Here is a 24339-nt window from a genome sequence, read left to right on the forward strand (position 1 = left end):
TCAAATTCGACTTTGCTGTTCTCCTTTCCCTTCTTGGCTTGTGGGGTTCCGTTATCTCGGCCATCAAGCCGCGGTCCGGACGGCTCAAGGTCCGATAAAGGACCCCCATATCGAAGCTCGACTTGGACCTCGACGCCATTGCCACTCCTTCTCATCGGCCGCAACTTGCGTGTCGCAAGTCGTTTTCATTTAACAAAACATAGCCGCCAAAATGGCGGATTCAGTGGGTATGTCGTATTGTACAACCAGTGCTCAAACGTAAGGTGGTGGCTGACGTGTAATTAGATCGCGTGTTTGTACACGCTCTCAACACCGTTAAAAAGATACCCAAAACTGGCGCATCAAGACCACCGCCGACCGATCGACTCCGACTTTATGGACTCTATAAGCAGGCAATGGAGGGTGATGTTGATGGTGTAATGGAACGTCCGACTGCTGCCTCAGGATTGGCATCCGACGAACTACAGCGCGAGAAAGACAAATGGGATGCGTGGAACCTACAAAAAGGATTGAGCCGGACAGAGTCAAAGAGGAGATATATCGAGGCGCTAATAGATACGATGCATCGATATGCGACGACACCGTAGGCGCTTTCTTCAACTCAAAATACAGTCAGCTAACGTGGGTCTACCAGGGACGCCGAGGAACTTGTGTCTGAACTCGAATTCGTCTGGAATCAGATTAAGAACAACAGTCCAAGCTCGTCTTTATCGTCGCCGAGAGCCAACCAATCGACTGGCGCCGGCGCACACCAGCCTCAACAAGAACCCGAGCAAGCGAGCGATGGCGAAGGCCCTCTAAAAGAATTGAGACCGATGAGCGAGTATGACGAAGCGGAACTACGGTCTCAGCGACAGGTAGACCTCGAAGACGACGAAGTTGATGTACCACTCAATGATCGAAGCAGTGGTCGCTGGCAGCGAAAGGTGGAACGAGCATTAACCACCATGTCCGCTGAGGTAGCTGCGTTACGAGAACAAATTACAACGGGTCGAGAGTGGCGAGCGAAGAAGGAGCGAAGCCTTCAAGCATGGGTCAAGTGGTTTGCCTGGTTATTGGTCAAACATATATTTGCCGACCTCGTTATTCTATCTGTCGTTCTATTATGGTTGAGGAGGCGTAAGGATCGTCGACTCGAAGACCTTGTTAGAGCGGGTGTCAGGCTACTAAGAGAATATGTTCGAAACGTTTTGCCTTCACGAGGGTGATAGCTCGGGCAACTTGCCGTTCGGCGGTCTCTACTCTCAAGATTCACACCAAACAACCCTCGTTTGATTATCCAGGCCCAGCGTCGGTGAAACTCTCCCAATAATGGGAGTCTTTGTCTATGGGTTCTTCTAGGCTATGCAGGCTAGTCCAGCATGCACCTGATCATATATGGGCGTATTTAGATGCCTGCTGGTATCGATTTCAGTAACAGACAAGCACTCAAACCATGATTGTCTCTGGATACAAGTTAATCACATTGAAAGGCGCTTAAAGGAGTATTGGGTCAGCATTGTATTTATAAGAAGTGGGTGGTTATTGTGTATCAAGGACATGTACTCAGTACCTGATATCATGCTTGGAGTATTATCGCGAAACTACTACCCTAATTGAACCCTGTTTATACATTTACTAGAGCCGATCTTTCCGTTCATTGCGTGTATTCGGAATTATTAATTTCAGAATGATTTTATCTCCAAGGAGCCATCCATTTCTGCCTGGCAGCCTAAGTACCTCCTCTCGGAGTTTGTTGACGCTTTGTTCTTTGTTTGCCTACCTACCTAGGTAGGTACCTTAGTAGGTAGGTACAAAACATTAGCCCCATCGCAAATCCTGGTTTCTTCAACTTCCACTTATGCAGGTGCAGACGCAGCTATCCTCCTTTATGTTACACCGACCCTTCTCTCGTCTCTCTTAACCCACTCATCTCAAACATTGGCCGCTGTGCAACGTCAACTGCATGCAGCCGCAAATGAACCACGCCTTGATACCCTCGTTTCTTCAAAGAATAGCGTAATCATCAACCATAAAAATAAGAAGTATGGCGCAGCAGCTTGATCGCCGCGGCTCGGGCTCGGAACGCCTGGAATTTCCAAAACATATTCCTGACCCAGACGGCCTCGCCATCATCCCCCCGTTATCGACCATCGCACCCGCCATCTTCCGTCCTATAAGCCAGGATGAAACCTTGTGCGACGTCACTTCGACCACCAAGCTCGAGCTTTTACAAGCAGAGCTTGAAGGCCTTGATACTCACACCACCAGCACCAACGAAAACTTCCTCGCGCTGTGCGTACGTGAGCGCGAGCGCATCCTTCAAGATGGACGGCGCTATGAACTCCTCGACAATATAGAGGGTACAACTGCACCAGACATCCCACGCGGCGTTGAGCCCGAACAACTGAACACCATGATCGCAAACATGGAAGCCAAGCCAAATTCGGATAACTACCTGGACACGCTACAAATCCCTAAACCATCATTTGAAGGGCCCAATCGAACACTGCGCGAGTGCCAGGCCAACGCTATGATGAGTTTTGTATTGCATTCTGCCCAAATGGCGGGAGCTCGTGATGCAGAGTTGGCTGCATATCGGGCAAATATCGAAGCAGAAATTAAGAAAGAACAACTCGGACAGGAACAGGCTCGCAGAGCCAACTAGGAACCGGCTCCTGAACCTGCACCACAAACCCAGCTCTCACCAGTCAAGTACGTCGACGGGGCATCAAAGAAGGCCTGTGACAGGAACATGTTCATGTTCCTTCCAAATGTGAATCGAAAGAGGAAGATGTGAAACAGCAATTTTACACATCGTAGTGAAGGAATTAGGTATTCGACTTATCTACCTTCAGCCCTCTGTCAGACGTCCAATATGTACATACTACGAACTTCCCAGGCGCAATAAAACAAAGCAGATCTTTCTATTCTTTTACATCCACCACCCTATACGCCATACTCGACCTGACCCATAGGCTTATCTTCCTCCATACCAGGAGCCATAAAGTTTGTCCTGGCATCGCCAGTAGCCTTGGCCGCTGAGCAGCGAGCCATTGTGGGAGAGCTAGAGAGATTGTTAGAGGGCCCCCGGTACATGACAAATCAAGTTTACATACCTTCGTGAAATAACATCTGTGAAGTAAAAGTTGTCGATAACCTTCTTAAGGGGAGCTCCGGAAACCTTGGCACCCTTGTTCTGGTCCACAAGTTGAACCTTGCTCAGAGCAGGGAGGGCGACGGGCTCAACAACGTCGTAGGCAGCCAGAGCAGGACTGATCTCGACCATGCGGTCTCGGACCATGGCGACGTCATCGTAAGGAAGGGGAGCGCCCAGGAACTCACTGGCAGCTCGGAGGATCTTCCAGTCAGTTCGCGAGGCACCAGGCAGAGAAGTGGCAGCTCGAGTCATTTGAACACGACCCTCAGTGTTGATGTAGGTACCGGCCTTCTCAGTGTAAGCAGCACCGGGAAGCACGATATCAGCGATCTGGGCACCCTTGTCACCGTGGTGACCCTGGTAAACAACGAAAGCATCCTTAGGAATATCGGCCTCGTTGACATCGTCGGCACCAAGGAGCCAGACAAACTTGGGCTTGGTCTGGGCAACCTCAGCCGAAGGAGTAGTGAAGCCAACCTCGAAAGCACCAGCACGAGAAGCCTCACGTTGAAGGACGTTGTAACCTTGCCACTCCTCAGTTCGGAAGTTAGAGGCGTGCTTGTCGACGAAAGCACCAATGGTCTCGTAGTAAGCCTTAGCATCAGCGTGGTCAGTGACACCAGAGCCGACGATGATCATGGGTCGTTTGGCATTCTTCAGGGTCTCGCCGAAGGGACCGGAGAGAGCAGTCTTGAGAGCAGCGTGATCAGCACCGAAGTGCTCGAACTCAAAGGTGGAGTCAAATGTCTCACCAACGAGACCAATCTCGAGGTCGGATCGGAGCCACTGCTTTCGGATACGGGCGTTAAGAACGGCGGCTTCATGTCTGGGGTTGCTGCCAACAATCAGGATAGCGTCGGCCTCCTCAATTCCCCAGATCTGAGAGTTGAAAAGGAAGTTGGATCGAACATCAACACCGTGGGCAAGAGGCTGGCTGCCAGTAGGGGTATCGAGAGCCAGGTTATCAGAGCCAAGCTTGTTTGCCATATCCTTGGCAACGACCAGAGACTCGACCTCAGTCAGAGCGCCAGCAATGACCTTGAACTCGTTACCCTGGGGGTTCTTAATTTGGTAAGCACGGCCAATCTCGGTGAGAGCCTCCTCCCAGTCGGCGGGCTCGAAGCGACCCTCACGGCGGACCAAAGGCATGGTAAGTCGTTGAGTCTTAAGACCGTCACAAGCAAATCGAGTCTTGTCGTCGATCCACTCCTCGTTCACGTCGTCGTTAAGTCGGGGGAGAATACGCATGACCTCGAGGCCACGGGAGTCCACACGGATGTTGGAGCCGAGACCGTTCAGAACGTCGATAGATTCGGTATGCTTCAGCTCCCAGGGACGAGCTCGGAAAGCGTATGGCTTGGAGGTAAGGGCACCAACGGGGCACAGGTCGATAACGTTACCAGACAACTCGGTGTCCAGGTTCTGCTCGAGGTAGGTGCCAATCTGAATATCGTTACCACGTCCGGTGGAGCCCATCTCGGGGGCACCAGCAATATCGTTGGAGAATCGAATACATCGGGTGCAGTGAATACATCGGTTCATGGAAGTCTTGATCAAGGGACCAATGTTCTTATCCTCTACAGCTCGCTTGCCGCCAACCTCGTGGAATCGGCCTCGGTCCGCTCCGTAACGCATAGACTGGTCCTGGAGATCACACTCACCACCTTGATCACAGACGGGACAGTCAAGAGGATGGTTGGCCAGCAAGAATTCCATAACACCCTCACGGGCCTTGTGAGTAAGGGGAGAGTTGGTCTTGACAACCATACCGGGCTGTACGGGCCAAGCACATGAGGCAACGGGCTTCGGTGCTCGCTCAACCTCCACCAGACACATTCGGCAGTTACCGGCAATCATAAGCTTCCTGAAGCATTGTCAGCGATATATCGATCGTAGGAGGACTCGGAGGCATCGTACTCATGGTAGCAGTATCTATATTTAAGTTAGCCAGGTCATCCAAACTCGCCACGACTGTCTTGACTTACCGAGGGACTGTTGAACCTGCCTTCTCGCAGGCTTGAATAAGGGCAGAACCAGCTGAAATTCTGTCAGAAGACGTCGACCAAGCCGCCCAAGCATTAAAGCATACCTTCAATAGAGACCTTCTTTCCATCTAGCAACAGTATTAGCCTTCCTTGAACCTTCAATGGCTCTATACACAAAGATGCTCACCAATTGTCAGCTCCACCTCGGCCGGGCGCTGGCTTGTCGTCGCGAAGGTTCGCGAGACATTGACCGCCCGCCGGCTCGTCCGCCAAGCCGAACGTGCTAGAGTATTTCGGAGCATCGCGTCGCCTTGACGGAGTGAAGATGAAAATGGTTACAGGGTCGCTGGAGGCGAATATATGCTCAGTCGTTGACGTCTAGGAAGGGAACCTGCTGTTCGGGTGATGGATTTAGTGGCGCTAGTCCGCGATTAATTTACGTTAATGCTCATTGGTCAGCGTCTTTTTCTATCTGCCTCAGGCCGCAGCCTCAGACCCAACACCACTTATTCCACAATTCGCGCCGAGATTTTCGAATTTTTTTTCTTTCTTCTACCAAATTAAATTGTATACGGGCACACTTTATTGTAGGTGAGCTTGCGCGACAGGACTACTTCGGTAGAACTGTTGCTTCAGTCGAGTCTACCTCTATCTTGTGTTCAAGATGAATATTTTTACGCCGTTTATGGAAGCATGGAAGAGTAACCAATCTCCATGACCGCTGCCTCTTACCGCCGGTCGTAACATACCACCAATTCTTAAGATAGCTTGTAGATATTGCGCATCACGCAACTGCACGTGTGTGTTTGTTTATTAGAAATCGCTCTATCTCTACCTATGAGCTACAGCTGCACTGCATAGCTCGCTCGGATTGAGGGGGATCATCCGTCCATCGCAGTTCCTCGTCCTTGTCGCCGTTGTACGTCTTTCCGTCGAAAGTTTCGCCGTCCCAGCGATCTTCGAACGGATTGAGGGCCATGTGCATGACACGGTTCAGCACGTCTCGTTCGCCGTCCTTCTCTACGCGCTGGATGAGTTCATCAAGAATCCAACCGCGAGGCACGAAGTTGGGATTCACCCTCTTCATCGCATTGATTCTTTCGAGGTCCTTTGCGTCCGATACATTATCTCCGTCGTCTTTCCAATCCTCGATGGTGCGCTCCCGCCAGCTCTCTAGCCAGATGGCAAGGCGTGCTCGGGCATCTTCTTCAGTTGTTATGGTCGGGGGGCCTTCTTTGTGGAAGAAGACTGAGGCCTTCTCCTTGCGGGCTTCTTCAGTGGCCAAATCCTGCAACTTAATCTTGCTCAGGCGGCGGAAGAAGTGGTGGAAGTCAAGCTCCAAAGCTTCCATGGTGTCAAGGGCCTCGCTGAAAAGCACCTCGAAATCAGTATCCTTGTGCGTTTTGAGACCCAAGCGAGTGGTCATAAGTCGCTTATACTCTGCAAGAAACACAGCCTTAAACTCTTCTCCAGCTTGTGTGATGAGCTTTTCAGCCCTTGCCACAATTTCTTCTTCTTGCTCTTTCTTGACGCCCTCTGTAACAAAGGTCTCATTATCAACATTTGCACCTGCTCCCATCAGCTCGCCGATGGCCTCGCCAAAACGAACAAGGTTCCACCAGATAATGGTAGGCTGGTTTCTATAACTATAACGGAGCGCATAATCATCGTGGTTTGGTGTGTATGCAGGGTCAAAATTATCCATAAAAGCAAATGGACCAAAGTCTATCGACAATCCGTAGATGGAGGTGTTGTCTGTGTTCTGCTGCACGTTAGCACCATGTCAAGAATTATAACACAGGTTACTTACCAAGACACCGTTCATGAATCCATAAGCTTGCCAGTGAGCCACCACTTTGGCATTGCGACGCACGACCTCGCGATAGAACCTTGTGAAGCGGTTCTCCTCAGAACCATCTGTGCCCTCAATAGTATCGGCAGCCACCCCTCGCTTAGGTGATGGAGAATCAGCAGGCTTGTCTGGGTTTTCCAGCCGACCAGGCAGTTTTTCCCAGCCGCCAAAGACATCTTCCACAATGTATGTAGCAAGCTGTCTAATCAACTTGCGATCTCCTCTTGCACGCAGAATGTCAAAGTTACCAAGGCGTAACCAGGACTGCGCAAACCGTAAAACGATGGCACCTGGCTCAATTCGCTCTCGGCGAACCTTGGAATCCGGCAGCAGCGTGAGCGACAACGCTCTTGTGGTGGGAATCTTGAGAGCGTTGAGCGCCTCTGAAACAACAAACTCTCGGATACTGGATCGTAGAACAGCCTTACCGTCGGCAAATCGCGAGTAAGGCGTCAGACCGGCACCCTTGAGTTGAAGCTCGTATCGCTCGCCAGAGGAAGGGTTAGTTGACTCGAAGAGGGAAATAGCTCTGCCATCGCCAAGCTGACCAGCCCACTGTCCGAATTGGAATCCTCCGTAACATTGCGCCCAAGGGTAGCCACCCTCGAGCTTTTCTTCATCCCAACCATACAACTTGTTGCCCGCTGCCATCTGCCTGAAGTTGTCTGTCATTTCTTCTCCAGACTTGATCCCCAGATCGCGCAGAGCGGCTGGACTGACAGCTAGAAGCTCCGGATCTTTCTGTTCTTCGGGGCGCACCCAGGTATATATGGCATTGCGCACTTGTCGGGGGCCTATCTGGTCTCTAGGTGTCTTGTGAGAGTCGGCAGGTGTCGGGAATATGGAATCGGCAGGAAGGGATTCGGTAAAATGCCATGACTTGGGGAGGTCCTCTAGTGTTGCGCCTTCGTATCCAGACGCAGGCGACAATGAGCCATTGCCGTTGGAGATGTGAGCAGCCATTTGTTTGATTCGTCGTAGTTGTGAAGTTGGTTGTGAGCGCGGTACAGCTCTGCGGAGGGCGTTGCGACAGAGCATCAATGGCGGGAATTTATGGACGGGCAGAAGGCGAGGTTAAAAGAAATATTCATGCATTTGGAATCATTTGCTGTAAGTATATACCCAAAGGCGCAGTCCCATTGCCTCATGAATGGTAATAGATTGTGACAGTTGCTGACAAAAGTGGCAATTGTTGACGGTTACTGTCGTCTATCTTGACATCACCTCGGAGCTTCGGCGTCGGCCCCCACCATCGGTCTTTCTGACAGCTTCGGTAATGCCAAAACCCCACTAGTTCGGGTGCCTGTAAGACGGAACCGGCCCGCGATATAACTTCCGTCATTTTACTTCTGTTATTCAGTCCGACGAGAACAATCCTCAGTTTGGGTTCTTATATATTTCACATAATCATGCCCGGCGAGATCATTCACGAGACTCAACGTCTGGCATGTCACCAAAATATTTGCGTCTTATGGAATCCATCCTCCAATCCTCTGGCATGGGTGTTATGAATTTATCAACCACATTTGCCCAAAATATATTGTTTGGGTTCACATATTTCGCTGTGGTGTATTCCCGGTAAGCCGGGAACCATCCTGCTGTCTCCCAGTCCACTATACCTACAACTCAGTCCCCCGAACCAGAATGTTGAGGCTGCCCAGGTCGCCATGGGTGAGAACTAGCTCGTTTTCTGCTTGCCGGTAGAATTTAAAAGAGTCCAACAAGGTCAGGGTAGTTGGTGTAGTCGACATCCCAGGGAATGTTATCAATCAGCGCCCCATGGAACTCGTGGACGCTGGCGTAGGGACCCCAGTAGAGCCTTGACGGTAGCCGGCAGTCATAGAAAGGCCCGCCCTCGACACTGCTAACCTTTGTCCCTTCTGGGGGTTTGACAGAGCGAAGCTCGACCACCATGCCACGCAATTGCTCCAATATTCGCGGTTTTGATTCATCGGAGCGACTTGTCCAACCATGCACCGCCATTTTCCCCTTGATATGCTGCATTATGATGTACGATGTTCCCTTTTATATGAAGGCATAATGTACCTTTGGTACGGGAATGGATGTGTAGCTAGCGACAAATTGTATGGCGAAGGCTCCAGACAAGTTTCCGCCTTGTGTAGCCTTGATGCAAGTGTCAGATATGTGAAGAAGGCCAATCTGTTTTGGAAGAAATCTTTGCAAAATCTTATGGCGACTTGCTTTGACAAAAAGAAGGATAAGTGTTCGGGCAATGCGGCCTGGCGTCGGCGACTCTGATGTCAGAGACGCCATCAGATATCATAACAACCTTACAAAACTGGCTCACGACAAATTCCCAGATGGGTGTGGCAAAAGCAAAACGAAAGAGGCCGATCTGGTCAAAATGTCCAGAGCAATGAATAAGATATGCCTGAGAGGAGCATTACCGGCAAGACTAAGCTGAAAATTTGTGATGGTGTTTAGACGTTATTGGCAGGGATTCTTGAGTACAAAGATACCTCACTTCAGTGCCTGCATTGATAAGAAATTCAATCATTTTCTCCGGCGATGACGAGCACATTGACATGAATTTATCACGAGTTTATCTTCTTTTCTGGCATTTTTTAACAAGACTCAAATTAAAATCAAACAACAGCAGATCGAACTTTAATACTTTTGGCATCCGATCGCCTGATAATCAACTAACTCAACGTCTGCAAGTGCTGTGGCTTCAACGGCGTCGATTCCGAGTCAGCTCCGGTTTGTGGCGGCAAAAGATTTCGAATTTCGATATCGAACGCCGAGAACGAAGTTTATTGGATTTTGTTACCTTCTATCCACAGCATCGTCACCGGAGTCTTTTTTTATCCTTTTCAAACTCACTTGAACAATTCTGATACATTGACTCTCCTCCCAAAATATGGCCACAGGCCCTGAACCCTCGGCCAAACAGCCTAAGCGGATTCTCTTCATTGACGCCTATGACTCGTTCACAAATAATATTGTCTCCCTTCTCCGAACACTTCTCGGCGCAGAGATATTTGTCATAAGAATTGATCTTTCGGTTATCGACAGACTGGATGAAAACGACACACCTGCAAGATGGACAGAGCAAGAATTTCTCATTAATCTCCCACAATTCGACGCAGTAGTTTGCGGCCCTGGCCCCGGATCTCCGCTTAACCCAGAGGATGTCGGGGCTTTCAATCTGCTCTGGAATCTCCCTGAGCATCTTCAATTGCCCGTTTTGGGTATCTGTCTTGGTTTCCAGAGCCTTTTGGCTGCGCATGGCGGAGCTGTGAGAAGGCTGAAGAGGGGTATCCATGGCATGGTAAGAGAGATTGAGCACCAGGGAGAGGATATCTTTTGTCAAGTGCCACCTTTCAAGGCTACTCTATATCACAGCCTGTGCGTTGATATTGGTCAGTACAGCGATGGATGGCAGGATAAGGATCGTTGGAATCCGACCTCCGAGTTTGCACCTCTGGCCTGGGCGACAGAGTTCAGAGACGATGGTCGACGAGAACAAATTCTTCAGGGTGTGCGGCATCTCAGAAAACCGTTCTGGGGTCTCCAATATCATCCGGAATCCGTATGCACTGAAAAGAACGCACATGGTGTACTCATCAACTGGTTTCAGGCCGCCATTCAATGGAACAAGGACCACGGACGACATGTACAGGGGCCGTTACTAGAGATTCAGACTCTCTCACCACCAAACCATCTGGAGTCTGCGGCTGCGCATAAGGAGCGACTGTCAGGAGACTGGTGGTCTACGTCACATGGCGAAACGACGTCCCTGCGAAACTTTGCGAAAACAGCAGAGTATACACACAACACAATTCCTCTACCCCAAGGAGTTGGCGTACCAGAGATCGTCGAAGCACTGGGATTGGCCGAGGGAGAATCTGCCATTCTAGACTCGTCGAGTTCAAAGAACGGAGATGCATTGGCCCTTAACAGCATTATCGCTCTAGAAGTCGAAGAGGCATTGCGGGTTGAGTACAATGTCTTGGATGACTTTGTGACAGTCCGACTACCGGCAGCAGCTAGCGGTACCGATAGAACTCAGACTGTGAGTCTCGAAAATGGCGCAGTCAAGGTTTGGGAAATCATCTCGGATTTCTGGGAGAGGCGAAGCTATCCCTCTGGATTTGATCAGTCAGACTCCGCCTTCAAAGGCGGCTTCATGGGCTTTATCACTTATGAGATGGGTCTACACGGCCTTGAGAAGAAGATGGTACCGGAAAATAGGGGTCATGCGAGACCTGATATCTGCTTAGCATGGGTTACCAAGAGCATTGTTCTGGATCATCGAGCCGGTGTGGCACACGTCCAAAACTTGAAACCCCGAGGATCAGACGACCTGTGGCTTGAAAGAATGACGGAAAGAGTTCAACGATGCATCTCCCAAATACCATCAAACACAAGCAACGGACATAGCAATGACCACTCTGTTCAGCACAAGCGGGTCAGTATCACAACACCACAGCCCGACAGATATGAAGAGCAGGTCCGCGTGTGTCAGGACTTCATTGCAGCAGGAGAGTCGTATGAGCTTTGCCTCACGTCACAAACAACTATGGAAAGGCCTCGTTCTCGCAACGATGAGAGAAGCCCTTGGCATATCTACCAGACACTCAGAAATCGACAGCCAGCCCCTTTCGGATCATTTATCCGACTTGGTGGCGCTACAATGCTCAGCTGTTCCCCTGAGCGTTTCATGCGTCACGACAGTAACGGGCTTTGCTCGATGAGACCAATGAAGGGCACAGTCCGCAAGTCGGAAGCTGTTTCGACGCTGGCACAGGCTGAGAAGATTCTGCATGTGCCCAAGGAAGTGGCCGAGAATCTCATGATCGTTGATCTTGTACGACACGATTTGCATGGCGTCTGTGGTGTTGGCCATGTTACAGTCCCTGATTTGATGAAGGTGGAAGAGTATGCCACTGTCTTCCAGATGATTACTGTCGTTAACGGTCAACTTCCTGGACGTAATGGCAATAAGCCCCGTGGCGCTCGCCGAAGTAGCTTTGATTCACACTGTCCATACACCGGCCTAGATGCTCTTGCTGCAGCCCTTCCTCCTGGAAGTATGACAGGAGCGCCAAAGAAGCGCAGTTGCGAGCTTCTACAGGTTATCGAGGGTCACCACGAGCGAAGTCTGTACTCTGGTGTCGTTGGATATATGGATGTCACCGGTGCAGGGGACTGGAGTGTTACAATTCGGACCATGTTCCGATGGGATGACGAGGAGGCCCCTGCTGAAAATGGCGAGACTGAGCCCAGAGAAGTCTGGAGGATCGGAGCTGGAGGTGCGGTAACTATTCTGAGTACCCCTGAGGGGGAAAGGGACGAGATGTTTACCAAACTTGCTGGTCCTATGGGGGTATTTAGAGACGCAGCTTAAGTGCCAGTTCTCAAGGAAAATGCGAATTGGATTCGATGGTTGGGAAGGATAGGCGTAGTATTTGATCTTAGACATGATACCTCAACGTACACATCGTCGGAGTTTTGGGTTGGATTTCAACAGCATAGACAGGGAACGCAAGCCTTTACAAAAAGCAGAAATAATACGATTTATATGGCACCCACAAAGACAAAGCATTGGCGACCGACTATGACCATCTTATTGCCATGCCGGAAATCAAAGAGCCCTCTTTACGATAGCCGATACCCTGTTCAAAACCCCGCTGAATGCCAATGTGATTCCTTTGTCTTCTGTGATCATACACGCGTTATACAGGTTTGATACTAACAATTACCCTCCTCTTTCCCGCAAAGCTGCATGCCTCTTCAGTTCTTATTCCGAGAATTCGATTTATCCTGACTTCATGCACTTGTGCCACGCGCGCGCACCTAGAAATCTTGCTCCTCGTGGAAAAACATGCCGAAGCTGACAATGGTTCCGTAAATCAGTAGACCGCCGATTATGGACATAACCATGGCCTGGACTTCGATAAGGCCGGAGTGTGCGAGGACAACAGGTAGAGCTGCGCAAGGGTCAGCCACGTGAACAATCTCCTGTGGGCGTTCCATCGGGACCCGTGTCGAAACACCGGTTCGGCCAGGAGTAACAAGACTTACCAATTCCCATAACAACAAAGAATCCTGTAAAGAAACGTCCAAGATCTAGAACTGCAGCACCGGAGCTCTCGACGAAATCATCGGGGTTGGCGCAGTGTCCGCAGATCCAGTTGGGAATAGGCGCAATGACATAGGTGGCGACAACAAACAGAGGATAGTAGACCTTCCACAACGCGCAAGACAGGATAACGAGGAGGAATCCGACGGCGAGCACGAAGGAGAGTGCGATGATGGTTTTGAGACCGGCAGACATCTTGGGCGATGGTGTTAATGTTTGACTGGTATGCAACGATATCGACGAACGAGGCTCCCCGCGGGGAGAGTAAGAGATCTTATCGGCCGAAGTGGAAGGATCGAATCGGGGTGCGACAAAGCGACTGAGTTCGTAGAATTTGACAAACGAAAATTTGTTGATGATGGGTTACGCGGCTAAGCAGGTCAAGTTCCAAAGGTGATGCTATCGCAGCTGTCATGGTACGTACTACAGGTGACGCAGAGCCGCGGCGCAACCGGTCCGGAGAAACCAGCGTCCGGGACACCAGCCACGTTCGGGGTCATCCTGTAGGTAGTGATCAATCAATTGGAAGACAAAGGTGCCAGAGACCATAATGTAAATTATGGACCAAGAATATATATCATCATCAGCTTAAGAATGGGCCTCGACTGTCTGGAAATCTAACAGACTTTCTCCAGATTTTGTGAAAGTATTGACTACAGTCATGATACTCAATGTGATATGAGTGTCCAACATTTAGGTTGAGAATCCTGAATAGATGATTGGCCCACTATCACTGTGGCGTACTGAGCGCCAGTGTTGGTGCAGCCAGAGATAAGATAGCGGGACGAAATTCTAGTAAACTAGCCTGAAATTTTTCTACTCGCCATCCTCTACAGCGTCGAGTCGCAAACTTCTACCAACTTCAAAACCTCGGTCATTCTTGGTTTTGAACCGGCCCTGAGTCTCTCGAGTCTATAGGAACTCTTATTGGAGTTTTATTCTTTTGCGCAATTCCTGGCGCTAGAATTTTGGCAAACACCAACCAGCTCCTCCGTGTCGTATCGCGAACTATCGCCGACTTTAACATTCCTCACAATGGCGTCCGACGAGATCGTTTGGAACATTATCAACGGAAATGGCGGTTTCTGCTCTTACAGACTTAAGTAAGTCTCCCTTCTCCTCGCCCCTCTCTGAGGCTTGAGACTCGACAAGATTCAAAATCGACAACAAACTGCCCTTGGTCTCCCACCCTTCAACAAGGTCATGTCACATACTATATGGCAAACATGCTAACCCCTACAACAGAACCCCGCATGTGAAAGCACAAAATGCTTTCTGTCGTAACGAATACAACCACAGTGGCTTGTGTAACCGCCAGTCGTGTCCTCTTGCCAACTCCCGCTATGCTACGGTTCGAGAAGAGGGCGGAAAATTGTACGCATATATTAAAACGGTTGAGAGATCTCATCTCCCAAGTAAACTATGGGAAAAGCGCTTGTTGTCTCGTTCTTACAACGAAGCTCTTAAGCAATTGGATGAGTTGTTGATCTACTGGCCCAAGTACATGATCCATAGATGCAAACAACGTCTTACACGCCTGACACAAGTCCAAATTCGCATGCGCCGCATTGCCGCCGAGGATGAACGATTGGGCGAAAAGCTTGTGCCGAAGATGGCACCCAAGATCAAGCATCGTGAGCGGGCTCGTGAGCGCAAGGCTGAAGCAGCTGCCAAACTCGAACGCACCATTGAGCGAGAGCTCGTCGAACGCCTACGACAGGGTGCTTATGGTGACCAACCCCTCAACGTCAGCGAGCATATCTGGAAGAAGGTCCTCAACGCTATGGAGCGTGACGGCGCGGGCGAACGTGACACGGATATGGACAAGGGTCTCGATGAGAACGGCGAGGAGATTGAGTCGAGTGAGGACGAGGAAGAAGACAACCTCGAGAAGGAGGTTGAGTACGTCTCCGACATTGGCGAGAGCGACGACGAGCTCGGCGACCTTGAGGAGTGGCTCGGCAGCGACGACGATGAGGAGATCGAGGAGGAGGAGGACAGCGAAGAGTCCGAAAGTGAGAAGTCCGGCAACAAGCGAAAGCGCGGACGGGCTATCAAGATGAAGAACAAGAAGCCCAGACAGGAGGAGAAGGAGAAGCTGATGCTGACCAACGATCTGTCATGGTAATTGCTCTTCTACAACAAAGTAAAGCCTCGGCGTTTGCGGAGTTTGCGTTTCCTAAGTAAGATGAAAATGAAAATGGGGAGAAGGAAAGAAAAAAAGAATCATGATGGTCTTCACGTTGCCCTATATGGGACACATGGCGGTACAATACTTCATTTCTGCTAAGCTGGTTTGCTTGGTGGTTTATAGACAGCAAATAGACTGCCATTTAATTATCCCGTTGATTCATTTGTGATTCTTACTCTCTTCAAAGCTAAATACCTACATTACTGTCAAACCAAGGTAAAGTTTCAAAACAAAAGTCTTACACAGGACTTCTTTGATCCACCGCCGCGTCCTATGTTCGTTAACCTTTAAAATGCCCCGCCTAACCGCAGCGCATGATTAGCTCAGGCAGCTGTGAAACTCCCCCCCCAGCCCACTTGCATTGCATTGTTCAAGATTCCCTGCGTCACTTTCACTTTCACTTCCAACTCAACTCTCCCCTCTTTAAACTTGCCAGCCTTAACCTTTTTTCTCGACCCTTGCAACAAACCTCTAATCCTCCTCTTATAAACAATCCATAGTTAGCAGCTGGCTGCGTATCCATTCCGATTGCGAAAGCCTTATACCGACTGCGCTCATCGTCGTCGCATGCTTCAGCTGCGACTTAATCTTACGCTCAGGACATCGATACCGCTCCTTAAACCCACTGCGAACGAATCCGCACACCACGCGACACGCTCAACTTATAGCTTTTAAGCACTTTATCGATGCGAAAACACTCGATTGTATTGTCTACGGAATTATTACCATAAGAAAAAAAATATTATATCATGGCATCTTGGTACTCCAACCTCGTCCAAAAGACGTCTTCTCAAATCTCCTCTCTCCGCCAGAACCTCCTCTCAGGCGAACAAGATGGCGAAACTGAAGACGACACTCATGTCTGCCGCGTTCTCCGCGGCTACTATACCGAAAAAGGCCGCCCCTTTCCCTCTTGGCTACCACCCGACCCCAAGGCTCCAGCTCAGCAACCCGTCCAGCCCATGATGACACCTCAGGGTCAGCGCCCCGGTGCCCAAGGACAGCAGCAGCATGCAGGCCTTAGCAGTCTGTGGGATAACGGACCTCAGCAACAACAGCAACAAGCACCTCAGAGTCTTCGTGCCGGAGGTGGGCGAACACCCGCGTCGCTACAACCAGGGGGCGGTGATGTATCTCGACGACCATTGCCTAGTCAGCAGCGCGGAGGAAGCTATCAAAACACAGGCGGTCAATTCGGTAGGCCCGAAACAGCCAGTGTCCCGCCTGGAGGTGCTGCTACTGGAGGAGGATCTGCACAGGATAGGCTACGACAAAGGCTTTGGGGTGGTGGATCCCGTACGACGAGTCCACAGGCTGGAAGTCAAGGGCCGTTCCAACCTCCGGCTGGCAACAACGGAGGAGGTGGTGGAGGCGGTTATGAGGACCGGTTTGGACCAGGCGGAATGTATGACCAGGCCAGCAGCGGCGGGGGCGGTGGTGGTAACGCTGGTCTGAGGAGAGGATTGCCTAGTGGACCACGGGGCTACAGATAAAGGGAGCCTGCTTTGAGAAAGGCAGTATATGCGTACAAGGCTCGAAGATTGTAGATCCGCCTGTTGGATGACTGGCGTTCATGTTTCTTGAAAGGATAGAAAGGCGTTTTACGAGATAATAATGGACTTTTACTTTCTCAATAATCATATTTGAACCAATAAATTGTAGAAATATATGACAGTATACCCCATGGTAATAAAGCCGTGCCGTTGAACGATAAATCAAAGGTGCATACTTTCCATAATACCACTAACTCCCTGCATAAATTAATTAATAGCACAGCAAAACAACACATTGAGCCGTAAAATTACACGACTAACCAACGAAAGATGTGCATCTCAACCCTAAAGCTCACTTGTTTGGCATGCCGTCACCGTTCTCAGCGACAGTCGTCCTAGGAAGCACTTCTACCTCCTTATTCAACAACTTGCGCAACTCAGGGGTGATGGTCTTTGGCTGTGGAGGTGCCGCAGGCTCGTTAGCCTTGCCCTTGGCGGGTGTCTTGCCATCCTTGGAGGGCCCTGACCCTGTTGGTTCCGAAGAACTAGAGTTCTTAGGGTTGAAACGGGGAGCAGGGAAGTTTTGCTTCTTGTCGACCGCATCGATGAGCCTTTGGAATCTCTTGAAGAGACTTTCTGCCCTGATGAGAGTTGCTTCGAGATCGATTGTGGTGGAGAGCTCGTTAACTAAGCATTGTTAGTGTGCGCTCAATCCGCTCAGCGATATGTTGATACTCACTATACTTGAGCACTTCGTCAAAGTGCTGAAGATGCTCCATGATGACATCACGATGTCTCTCTAGAATTGCCAAAGCGATGAAGAGGTGGAAGTTGGCACTCATGTAATCTGTCCACAAGCCTTCCCATAATCTCAAGACATCCAGCCATTCAAACTCACGTTTGTACCAAACCAAAATCATTCTAAAGAAAAAGAAGAAGTTGGTGCTGTCGGCCTTTTGAAGATGGTTCCAGAGTACTGGATCCATGAACTGGACGAGTTGATCAAGCGTCAGGAGCTGGTTGCGCATACCAGATTGATCGCGTAGGAAGTTGCGTTCCATGCGCTCCATGAACTTCTGGAAGCCCCAAAAGGCCACAGCATCATCCTGAATCACAGCGTAGATGGGTGCCAGCAGATCCGACATTCCCTGAACGTAGCCAAGATCCTTGTTGTACTCGTTGTAAGTCAGGAGCATTTCCTTCATTTGCTCTAAATGGACGTTGGTGCCGACTTCAGCAAAAGGCGAACTTGGGTCAGGATGGGGTGTATCTTCGCCCATGAAGATGGGCACATGGCGATCTGTTCTGTGAACGTCCTTTTCTATACCGTAAGGTCAGTAAAGTACTTGGCGGAGGAGGACTGATAAATAATGAGCAACTTACCAATTCGTGACTTTTGCTCGCGCCACCACTCTCCTGTCTCACCCTCACCTCCATCGCCGTCAAGTCTCTCCCACCAGGACAGCTTGAGCTTGTAATACTGATCACGTAGAGAGGCTATTTGCGCCTTTCGATCATCGGTAGTACTATACCACTCATAAACGCCAAGAAGGAAGAGCCAGGCTTCCTTTCGGACTCCATCATCAGGATCTAGGCCTCCGTGGAAAACTCGTTCCTTTACTTCGTCGATTGTGACTGATAGCCGGCCGGTTGTGGGATCGAAAAAGGTGTTCCACTCCTTCATCGTCACAACCTTCCGGCGCTCTTCGAGCGACAAGTTACTAGCACCTTCCAGGAGCTCAAACTCGCCAACGTCGGTGTCCTCGAGCTCCATCACGTCGTTTGCGGACCATATCCGCTGTCTCCGATCTCGATCACTTTGCTCCTGGATTCCCATGGCCCATCGAGCTAGATAGATTCTGGCGCTGTCGAACTCATCCTGGAGAGTTTGGACCTCTGGATTCCTCAGTAGTCGTCTAACTTGTGGTGGCAAATTGGGGTTCTCGACAATATCTTGAGCCGCTCTTCGCGTGAATGTGGTAACTTTGCTGAACTTTTCCATGAGGTTCCAGCCAGTCTCCTTGATCAGCTTGACAAAAGGGTCCATCTCGGCGTCTCTGTTTGAAGGTCCCCCGGCACCGCGCTGCTGGGCTCCTGCTGAACTGTCGTGGTTGCCGATTTGCGACGGGTTGGAGGTAGGTTTATGGCCAAATGATTCGCTATCCTCTTTTGATGGCTCGATTAGGTATATGTTGGGCTCGGCACCAGATCGTTCAATCTTAACATAACGACGCAGCCACTTCACAACTTCATCACCACCCCAAAACATCTGTCCCGATTCACCAAAAGGATCAAATGTGTCACGAGCAATCTTCTTCTTTTGGAGCATCGTACTTTGGCACTCATTGTCGTGGAAGAATAGAGCGGGGAAACTGTCACCCGCACGTGAGTTGATGATGACGGATCCATACCACCAACCAAGACTGGGAGGTCGAACAAGGAGCGAGTAGACAGCATTCACAGGAATCGCAAAGGCATACCCTCCAACAGATCCGACATGGCTCGTAACGGTCGGTGGTGGGGGCACCAAGTAAGACTGTTTCGGGGGCGAGTCGCCATCGCAAAGGTCGACCTTGACGTAGATGTTAGCAGAGTCGCCGAGCGAAGACTCAGGGATCCAGGCGAGAAGTAGGTCCGAGGAAGCAATATTTTGCGAATCATGGGAAGCAGATGAAGACGGACGCTCTTCTTGGTGACCTCTTTGCTGAAGAAGTGCGATATATCCCGGGATGTTATCCTTTGAAGAGGGTGTTGGGTGGACGTAAACCTGGGATTGTCAGCTGCTGTTGTTCCAAATGCGACCTGTGGCGTAATTTGCGGAATTGGGGAATGCTCACCTTGCTCTTGGAAAAGAGAAGTTTTACGCCTTTACCTGTCTCTTCATTTCTGATAGTGTTGTATTCGCCCTCCTCGTCGTCACTCAGCGCATAGAAGCTGTTTGATGGTGATGCAGATCGTCGCGAAGGTTGCTGTGGCGGGGCATCAGCTGCCTTGGAGTCCTGCTGCGACATGGCGAGAAATTGAGCTCTTGGCTCCGAGTTGTTAGGTGATAAATATGGTGTTATTCACTTGATTTTTGTGATACAGTCAAAGTTTGTATGAGAGAAAAAGAGTATTTAAATGGTCACGTTGGAAAAGAGTGCATGTCCTCAACGTCGAGGTGGCATGTGAGTAAATGCAATTAAGCACGAAGGCAGGTGCTGTCTCTTGCCCAAACGGATCACAGATGACGACGTGCCCCGCCACAGACAGCTCCCCACTTTAGGCGTGTTAATGTTAATGGAGGTACTTTAGCTCGTGGCTGAGTTGGTCTGCAGATAGAGTGTTTTTCCACAAGACACAAGTACCCTTTCTCTGCTAGGCTTAACAGAACAATTAGGCAAAGAAAATAATATCACCAACGAGCGTCGTCACGGGCATACGGAATGGGTTTGACTTTTGAGTGGCTTTACACCACGCTACAAATACGTAAATGTCTACGTATGGATTCTGCAGGATGGAGGATAAGATAGTCAAATCATCATCAGTTAATTCCATGCTGTTCATTTGTTTCCTGGCCTCAACTTAGACCAAAGACTTACCCTAGACGAAGCGCATTTATACCAATTAGTTCTAATAACTGAAAACAAATAGATCCCGATCATAAATTATACCGATCTTGTCAAGGTTGCTCTGTGGGCCCTATCTTTCGTGACGAGGTTGCATCGCATCTTTCGATTATTAGACTTCGAGGAACACCCACATCAATATCGATCTTGAAACCCAAGATGGTATCCTTTTATGTTCATTAACTTCAATAACTCTGCTGCTAAGTATCCCACTAATCGCAAGGTATGGTATATGCTATCGGCTTAATTCTATCCCCCACTTCTCTCTGACCAATGTCAACGTAAATTACCACAGTCATTAACCTGTCGAGACATGCTTGCTCAACGGTTCAATCCAGTAAACCCATAACATGAAAAATTATATGCAAAATTTATGGACTCGTTTGTTCGTTCACTTGCACTTTTAAACATCCTCAGACATGAAAGCACTCTGGAATTCGGGCTCAACCGCTGTCTCAGGATCTGTCCAATTCACTGGCTTGTGCAGACGTAGCAAAGCCAGGAAGTAGTCCTCGAGAATGCAAAAGTTGAGCAGGAAATCATTGCAGTTCCAAGCAATAGCGCAAACCATGGCACCAGCCACGGCGTCAAGGATGAAGTGGTTGGCCGTTGCAACAATGGCAGTCAGAATCAGAGCTGGATATGACATGCCCATTGCAACGATGACAATGCGCTTCCAAGAGGAGGGTCGCAGACCGGTGATGGGGATGGTCGCAACTGTGAGGCCGACGAGGAGAGAGTAACCAAAGTGCAGGGAAGGCATAGCAGCTGCGAATTCAGTCAGCAACGTGAGTTGGAAAACATACGACTTTAACTTACCATATTGATTACAGAACTTATTAGTAGTCCAGACGCTGCTCTCTCCAGTACCACTGTGAACAGTGTCAATGAAACCAAAACTCTTGGATTCCTCAGCATCTGGACCCTTGTACTCAGGATCACTCAGAAGACGAGGCGGCATGCAAGGCCAGCTTGTGAATACGATAAACGCAATCAGATTGCACATGGCCATAGTTCGTCGACGGGCTTCGTACAAAGCAGGACCAGCAGTTACATTATCAGAGCGCACGCGACCAGCAGCAAAGCGACGGTGGCGAGTGGTTGTGAAGTAGTATAGTACGACCAGGAACATGATAGTGCCAGGAATATGGATGAAGGAGTAGATGCGATTGATCCAATGAAGAATAGTTGGTCGAGCAAGGAACCATTTTTGAAAATCAACCTCCAAGAAGATATGAAGTCGCTGTTCGAGATGAATGATTTGAAGAGCATGTCGACGAGCTACATCGACGGTGCCTTCATCGAGAGTCAAGGCAGTGATGGCACGACCAACCTGGTATACAAAGTAGATGAGGAACCAGTACCAGCACTCAACCAAGAAAGGCAACTTCTTCAAAAGTCGACTTAGGAGACGGTCCTCGAAAACTTGTGTGTTTGGTGTAGAAACAATGCGCTTGTAGCCTAACACTTGCAACTTGCGACGGCGCAGACTCGGCTGGGTATTCTTATGGGAGTCAAGATTTGGTGAGCGCGAGCCGCTCCATCCACTCATCAAACTCTCGGTAGAGTCTCGTTTCGGTAGGTCATCGGAACGCTTATAGCTTTTGAGGCTGGCAAAGCCTGACTTGTTGGTCCAGAAGTTGTAGTCCTTACTACGGTTGAAGTAGGCGCCTCCAAAGAGGAGGGTCACCACGACGAGAGGTTCGAGAAATGAACCGACTCCCATGATGGAGAGAGTTAGCGGCGGCGGGCGGTTAAATTAAGCTTCTCTCTGACGTTAAATGAGTCCAGAGTGTCTGGTCAACTTGGTGTTGGTGAGGTCTGCCTCGTAAATACAAGGTACAAAACGGTAGATGCCGTACACCACTGAGAGAGACCAAAGGGTATGCCAAGCTTTGATATAACAAATGAAAATGAAAAGAAAACAAACCAAAAAGGGTATCAGGTGAGTCACTGTAATACTTTTGGACCGTATGAAGAGGAGCACATAGGAGAAGTCGTTTTGTAGGAGGGACAGAGTCAGGTTTTGTTTGACGGACAAGAGGAAGAACCAACGGAACGCTCGGGCATAAGTCCATGGTAATATTCACAGTTCATGGTTACATGAATAGGTAGCCAAGAAATATGGCCTCACAGCATGTTTCAACATGTAATTGGTAGGTCTCTTTTTTCTTCTTTTCCCTTCTGCAAGTACCCGGAGGTAGGTAGGTCATGGATACCTATTTCTTGAGGGCACACGACATGTGCCTTGTCTAAGTCGTCTCGGGAGCACTAAACCAAGCCAAGCCAGCCCCAAACAGGGAAGACCCATGAGACCCAAGCTCTCTCCCTGTTGCCGGATGCCGGCTTGTAAAGGCTGATGAGCCAATTGCACGGCCTGAAGTGCACCTGAAAGAGCAGAGCCCGGGGCGAGCTAGGCAGGGATGTTTGCGGTAATGGATCGCCCGCTACCAACTTTACCGTACATATACTGGCTGACATGCGATGCAACAACTGAATGGACCAGTCATAGACAAAGATTTGGACAAGATGGACAAAATAATGTAGCCATAAGAAGCTCGACCTGTCTCAGTCTGAGTTGTCAAGCTGCGAGCTTATCTCATCCTGATGTGCAGATTGTGTCGTACTCGTACCACGTTGTTATCAAAGGATATTTCATTAACCAGCAGTATTTCCCCCACAGTATCTGCCCCGACAGGGTAATCTAGTTAGATATTTCCGGGTTGACATGTATGGTGTTGTTTGTCCGTGTCCATCAACCACAATCATTCGACAATGGTCACTGGTACAAAACTCCTTTCTTCATTACCCCTGGCTGTATCTCCTATTCCGCGAATGCCGGTGTTTATTCCTGGGATTAAAGAATAGAATCATCTCATTAACGGAAGAACGGGTAAGATGACAAACCGACTGCATACGTGTGAAATGTCCAGCCTCCGACTCTTTAAAGTAACCTCCGAGTGTCCCGGACCCAATGCCACGGCGGCTTCTGAATCTAGTAGCGCATCAAATCAACGATCTAATTGATTTCGATTTTGCCTAGGCTATGCAAAGCTCCTGAATCATGAATTTCCACTGTTGACTCCAGTTTGCCAAGTTCCATACATAGTAACTTGACCGGCCTTGTCACCTTGGTATTATGTTTTACATTTGACTTGGCAGCTTGGTATTTTTTTATATTTTTTTTTTTAAATTAGCGCCCTCTGGGTTTGCGCAATCTTTAATCCATTCGCAATTGATATGCCTGTTCATGAATAGCTATTGACCTGGCTCCATATTACACTTTTGTTTCTGTCTATGTTCATGTGCAGACGATATCACTGTCCACACTCAAAAATCATTCCGAATTATTAAGTGTACTGATATACGTCATAGTTTTAAGATATTTAACATTCTACCACGAGGAATGACATTCGCGCTAATTTAGCTGGCTTCAAAAGGCAGTAGGGCAGATAACTCATTATTGCCGATTCCCGACGTGAGAGGTAGGTACTAACTAAGTTCGAGATTGACTCGCAGTAGAGCATTCCATCATACAATCGAGACAACTCGTTCTCATCATATCTCAGTGCCCTTTTAACATACAAAAGTCACACTTCAACGTCCAACAACTTCGACAACTCCATCATAGACGCAGGTACATACTTGTGTTTTAGGATGCCACGATAGTTAAACACGCTACGGCCATAACGCAAAACAAGCCCGAGATGTTCTTTCTTACACCCACCGATCCTAGCTATCCATGCAGTGGAACCACCAACTCTGACTAGTGCCAAGCCCTTGTGACCTTTCGGCAGTCAGAGGTTGACAATAAAACATTAAACACATGCAATGTTCTCGGTCAACCCCAAAACCCCGAGTCCCATTTTACCATGACTGCCATGAACTCCCGAGACATCCGGGCCAATTCAGCAGCTTTCCTCATAGCTTAATATTTATTAAACTTATGCATATATCCAAGTCTC

At 49.3% G+C, this 24339-nt stretch overlaps 11 protein-coding genes across 11 annotated transcripts; 5 read left to right on the forward strand and 6 right to left on the reverse strand.

Annotated features, from left to right (window-relative positions):
• Window positions 1-211: 211 nt before the first annotated feature.
• Window positions 212-1208, forward strand: ATG37 (Autophagy protein 37; the record flags this gene model as incomplete). Its single annotated transcript, XM_044852934.1, has 3 exons — window positions 212-227; window positions 286-583; window positions 635-1208. 3 exons carry the CDS (start codon window positions 212-214, stop codon window positions 1206-1208), a joined length of 888 nt encoding a protein of 295 aa, XP_044705604.1.
• An 818-nt stretch (window positions 1209-2026) lies between these two features.
• Window positions 2027-2647, forward strand: FPOAC1_008494 (uncharacterized protein; the record flags this gene model as incomplete). The annotated part of the gene is made up of 1 exon (XM_044852935.1): window positions 2027-2647. One exon carries the CDS (start codon window positions 2027-2029, stop codon window positions 2645-2647), a length of 621 nt encoding a protein of 206 aa, XP_044705605.1.
• Window positions 2648-2928: 281 nt separating this feature from the next.
• Window positions 2929-5426, reverse strand: NUO78 (NADH dehydrogenase (ubiquinone) 78K chain precursor, 5-prime end; the record flags this gene model as incomplete). The annotated part of the gene is made up of 6 exons (XM_044852936.1): window positions 2929-3046; window positions 3099-5003; window positions 5057-5071; window positions 5125-5176; window positions 5229-5252; window positions 5312-5426. 6 exons carry the CDS (start codon window positions 5424-5426, stop codon window positions 2929-2931), a joined length of 2229 nt encoding a protein of 742 aa, XP_044705606.1.
• Window positions 5427-5959: 533 nt separating this feature from the next.
• On the reverse strand, window positions 5960-7939 carry FPOAC1_008496 (uncharacterized protein; the record flags this gene model as incomplete). Its single annotated transcript, XM_044852937.1, has 2 exons — window positions 5960-6886; window positions 6935-7939. The coding sequence occupies 2 exons, from the start codon at window positions 7937-7939 to the stop codon at window positions 5960-5962; spliced, it is 1932 nt and encodes a 643-aa protein (XP_044705607.1).
• A 744-nt stretch (window positions 7940-8683) lies between these two features.
• Window positions 8684-9250, reverse strand: FPOAC1_008497 (uncharacterized protein; the record flags this gene model as incomplete). The annotated part of the gene is made up of 2 exons (XM_044852938.1): window positions 8684-8974; window positions 9023-9250. The coding sequence occupies 2 exons, from the start codon at window positions 9248-9250 to the stop codon at window positions 8684-8686; spliced, it is 519 nt and encodes a 172-aa protein (XP_044705608.1).
• A 607-nt stretch (window positions 9251-9857) lies between these two features.
• FPOAC1_008498 (uncharacterized protein) lies at window positions 9858-12347 on the forward strand (the record flags this gene model as incomplete). Its single annotated transcript, XM_044852939.1, has 1 exon — window positions 9858-12347. One exon carries the CDS (start codon window positions 9858-9860, stop codon window positions 12345-12347), a length of 2490 nt encoding a protein of 829 aa, XP_044705609.1.
• Window positions 12348-12796: 449 nt separating this feature from the next.
• On the reverse strand, window positions 12797-13631 carry FPOAC1_008499 (uncharacterized protein; the record flags this gene model as incomplete). Its single annotated transcript, XM_044852940.1, has 3 exons — window positions 12797-12930; window positions 13025-13401; window positions 13507-13631. The coding sequence occupies 3 exons, from the start codon at window positions 13629-13631 to the stop codon at window positions 12797-12799; spliced, it is 636 nt and encodes a 211-aa protein (XP_044705610.1).
• A 486-nt stretch (window positions 13632-14117) lies between these two features.
• On the forward strand, window positions 14118-15210 carry FPOAC1_008500 (uncharacterized protein; the record flags this gene model as incomplete). Its single annotated transcript, XM_044852941.1, has 2 exons — window positions 14118-14185; window positions 14328-15210. 2 exons carry the CDS (start codon window positions 14118-14120, stop codon window positions 15208-15210), a joined length of 951 nt encoding a protein of 316 aa, XP_044705611.1.
• An 812-nt stretch (window positions 15211-16022) lies between these two features.
• On the forward strand, window positions 16023-16766 carry FPOAC1_008501 (uncharacterized protein; the record flags this gene model as incomplete). The annotated part of the gene is made up of 1 exon (XM_044852942.1): window positions 16023-16766. The coding sequence occupies one exon, from the start codon at window positions 16023-16025 to the stop codon at window positions 16764-16766; it is 744 nt and encodes a 247-aa protein (XP_044705612.1).
• A 352-nt stretch (window positions 16767-17118) lies between these two features.
• FPOAC1_008502 (uncharacterized protein) lies at window positions 17119-19777 on the reverse strand (the record flags this gene model as incomplete). Its single annotated transcript, XM_044852943.1, has 4 exons — window positions 17119-17453; window positions 17506-18087; window positions 18150-19533; window positions 19604-19777. 4 exons carry the CDS (start codon window positions 19775-19777, stop codon window positions 17119-17121), a joined length of 2475 nt encoding a protein of 824 aa, XP_044705613.1.
• Window positions 19778-20777: 1000 nt separating this feature from the next.
• On the reverse strand, window positions 20778-22100 carry FPOAC1_008503 (uncharacterized protein; the record flags this gene model as incomplete). The annotated part of the gene is made up of 2 exons (XM_044852944.1): window positions 20778-21142; window positions 21194-22100. 2 exons carry the CDS (start codon window positions 22098-22100, stop codon window positions 20778-20780), a joined length of 1272 nt encoding a protein of 423 aa, XP_044705614.1.
• Between the last annotated feature and the right edge of the window lie 2239 nt (window positions 22101-24339).

This window comes from Fusarium poae, chromosome 3 (assembly GCF_019609905.1).
Source record: "Fusarium poae strain DAOMC 252244 chromosome 3, whole genome shotgun sequence".
NCBI classification, from domain to species: domain Eukaryota; kingdom Fungi; phylum Ascomycota; class Sordariomycetes; order Hypocreales; family Nectriaceae; genus Fusarium; species Fusarium poae.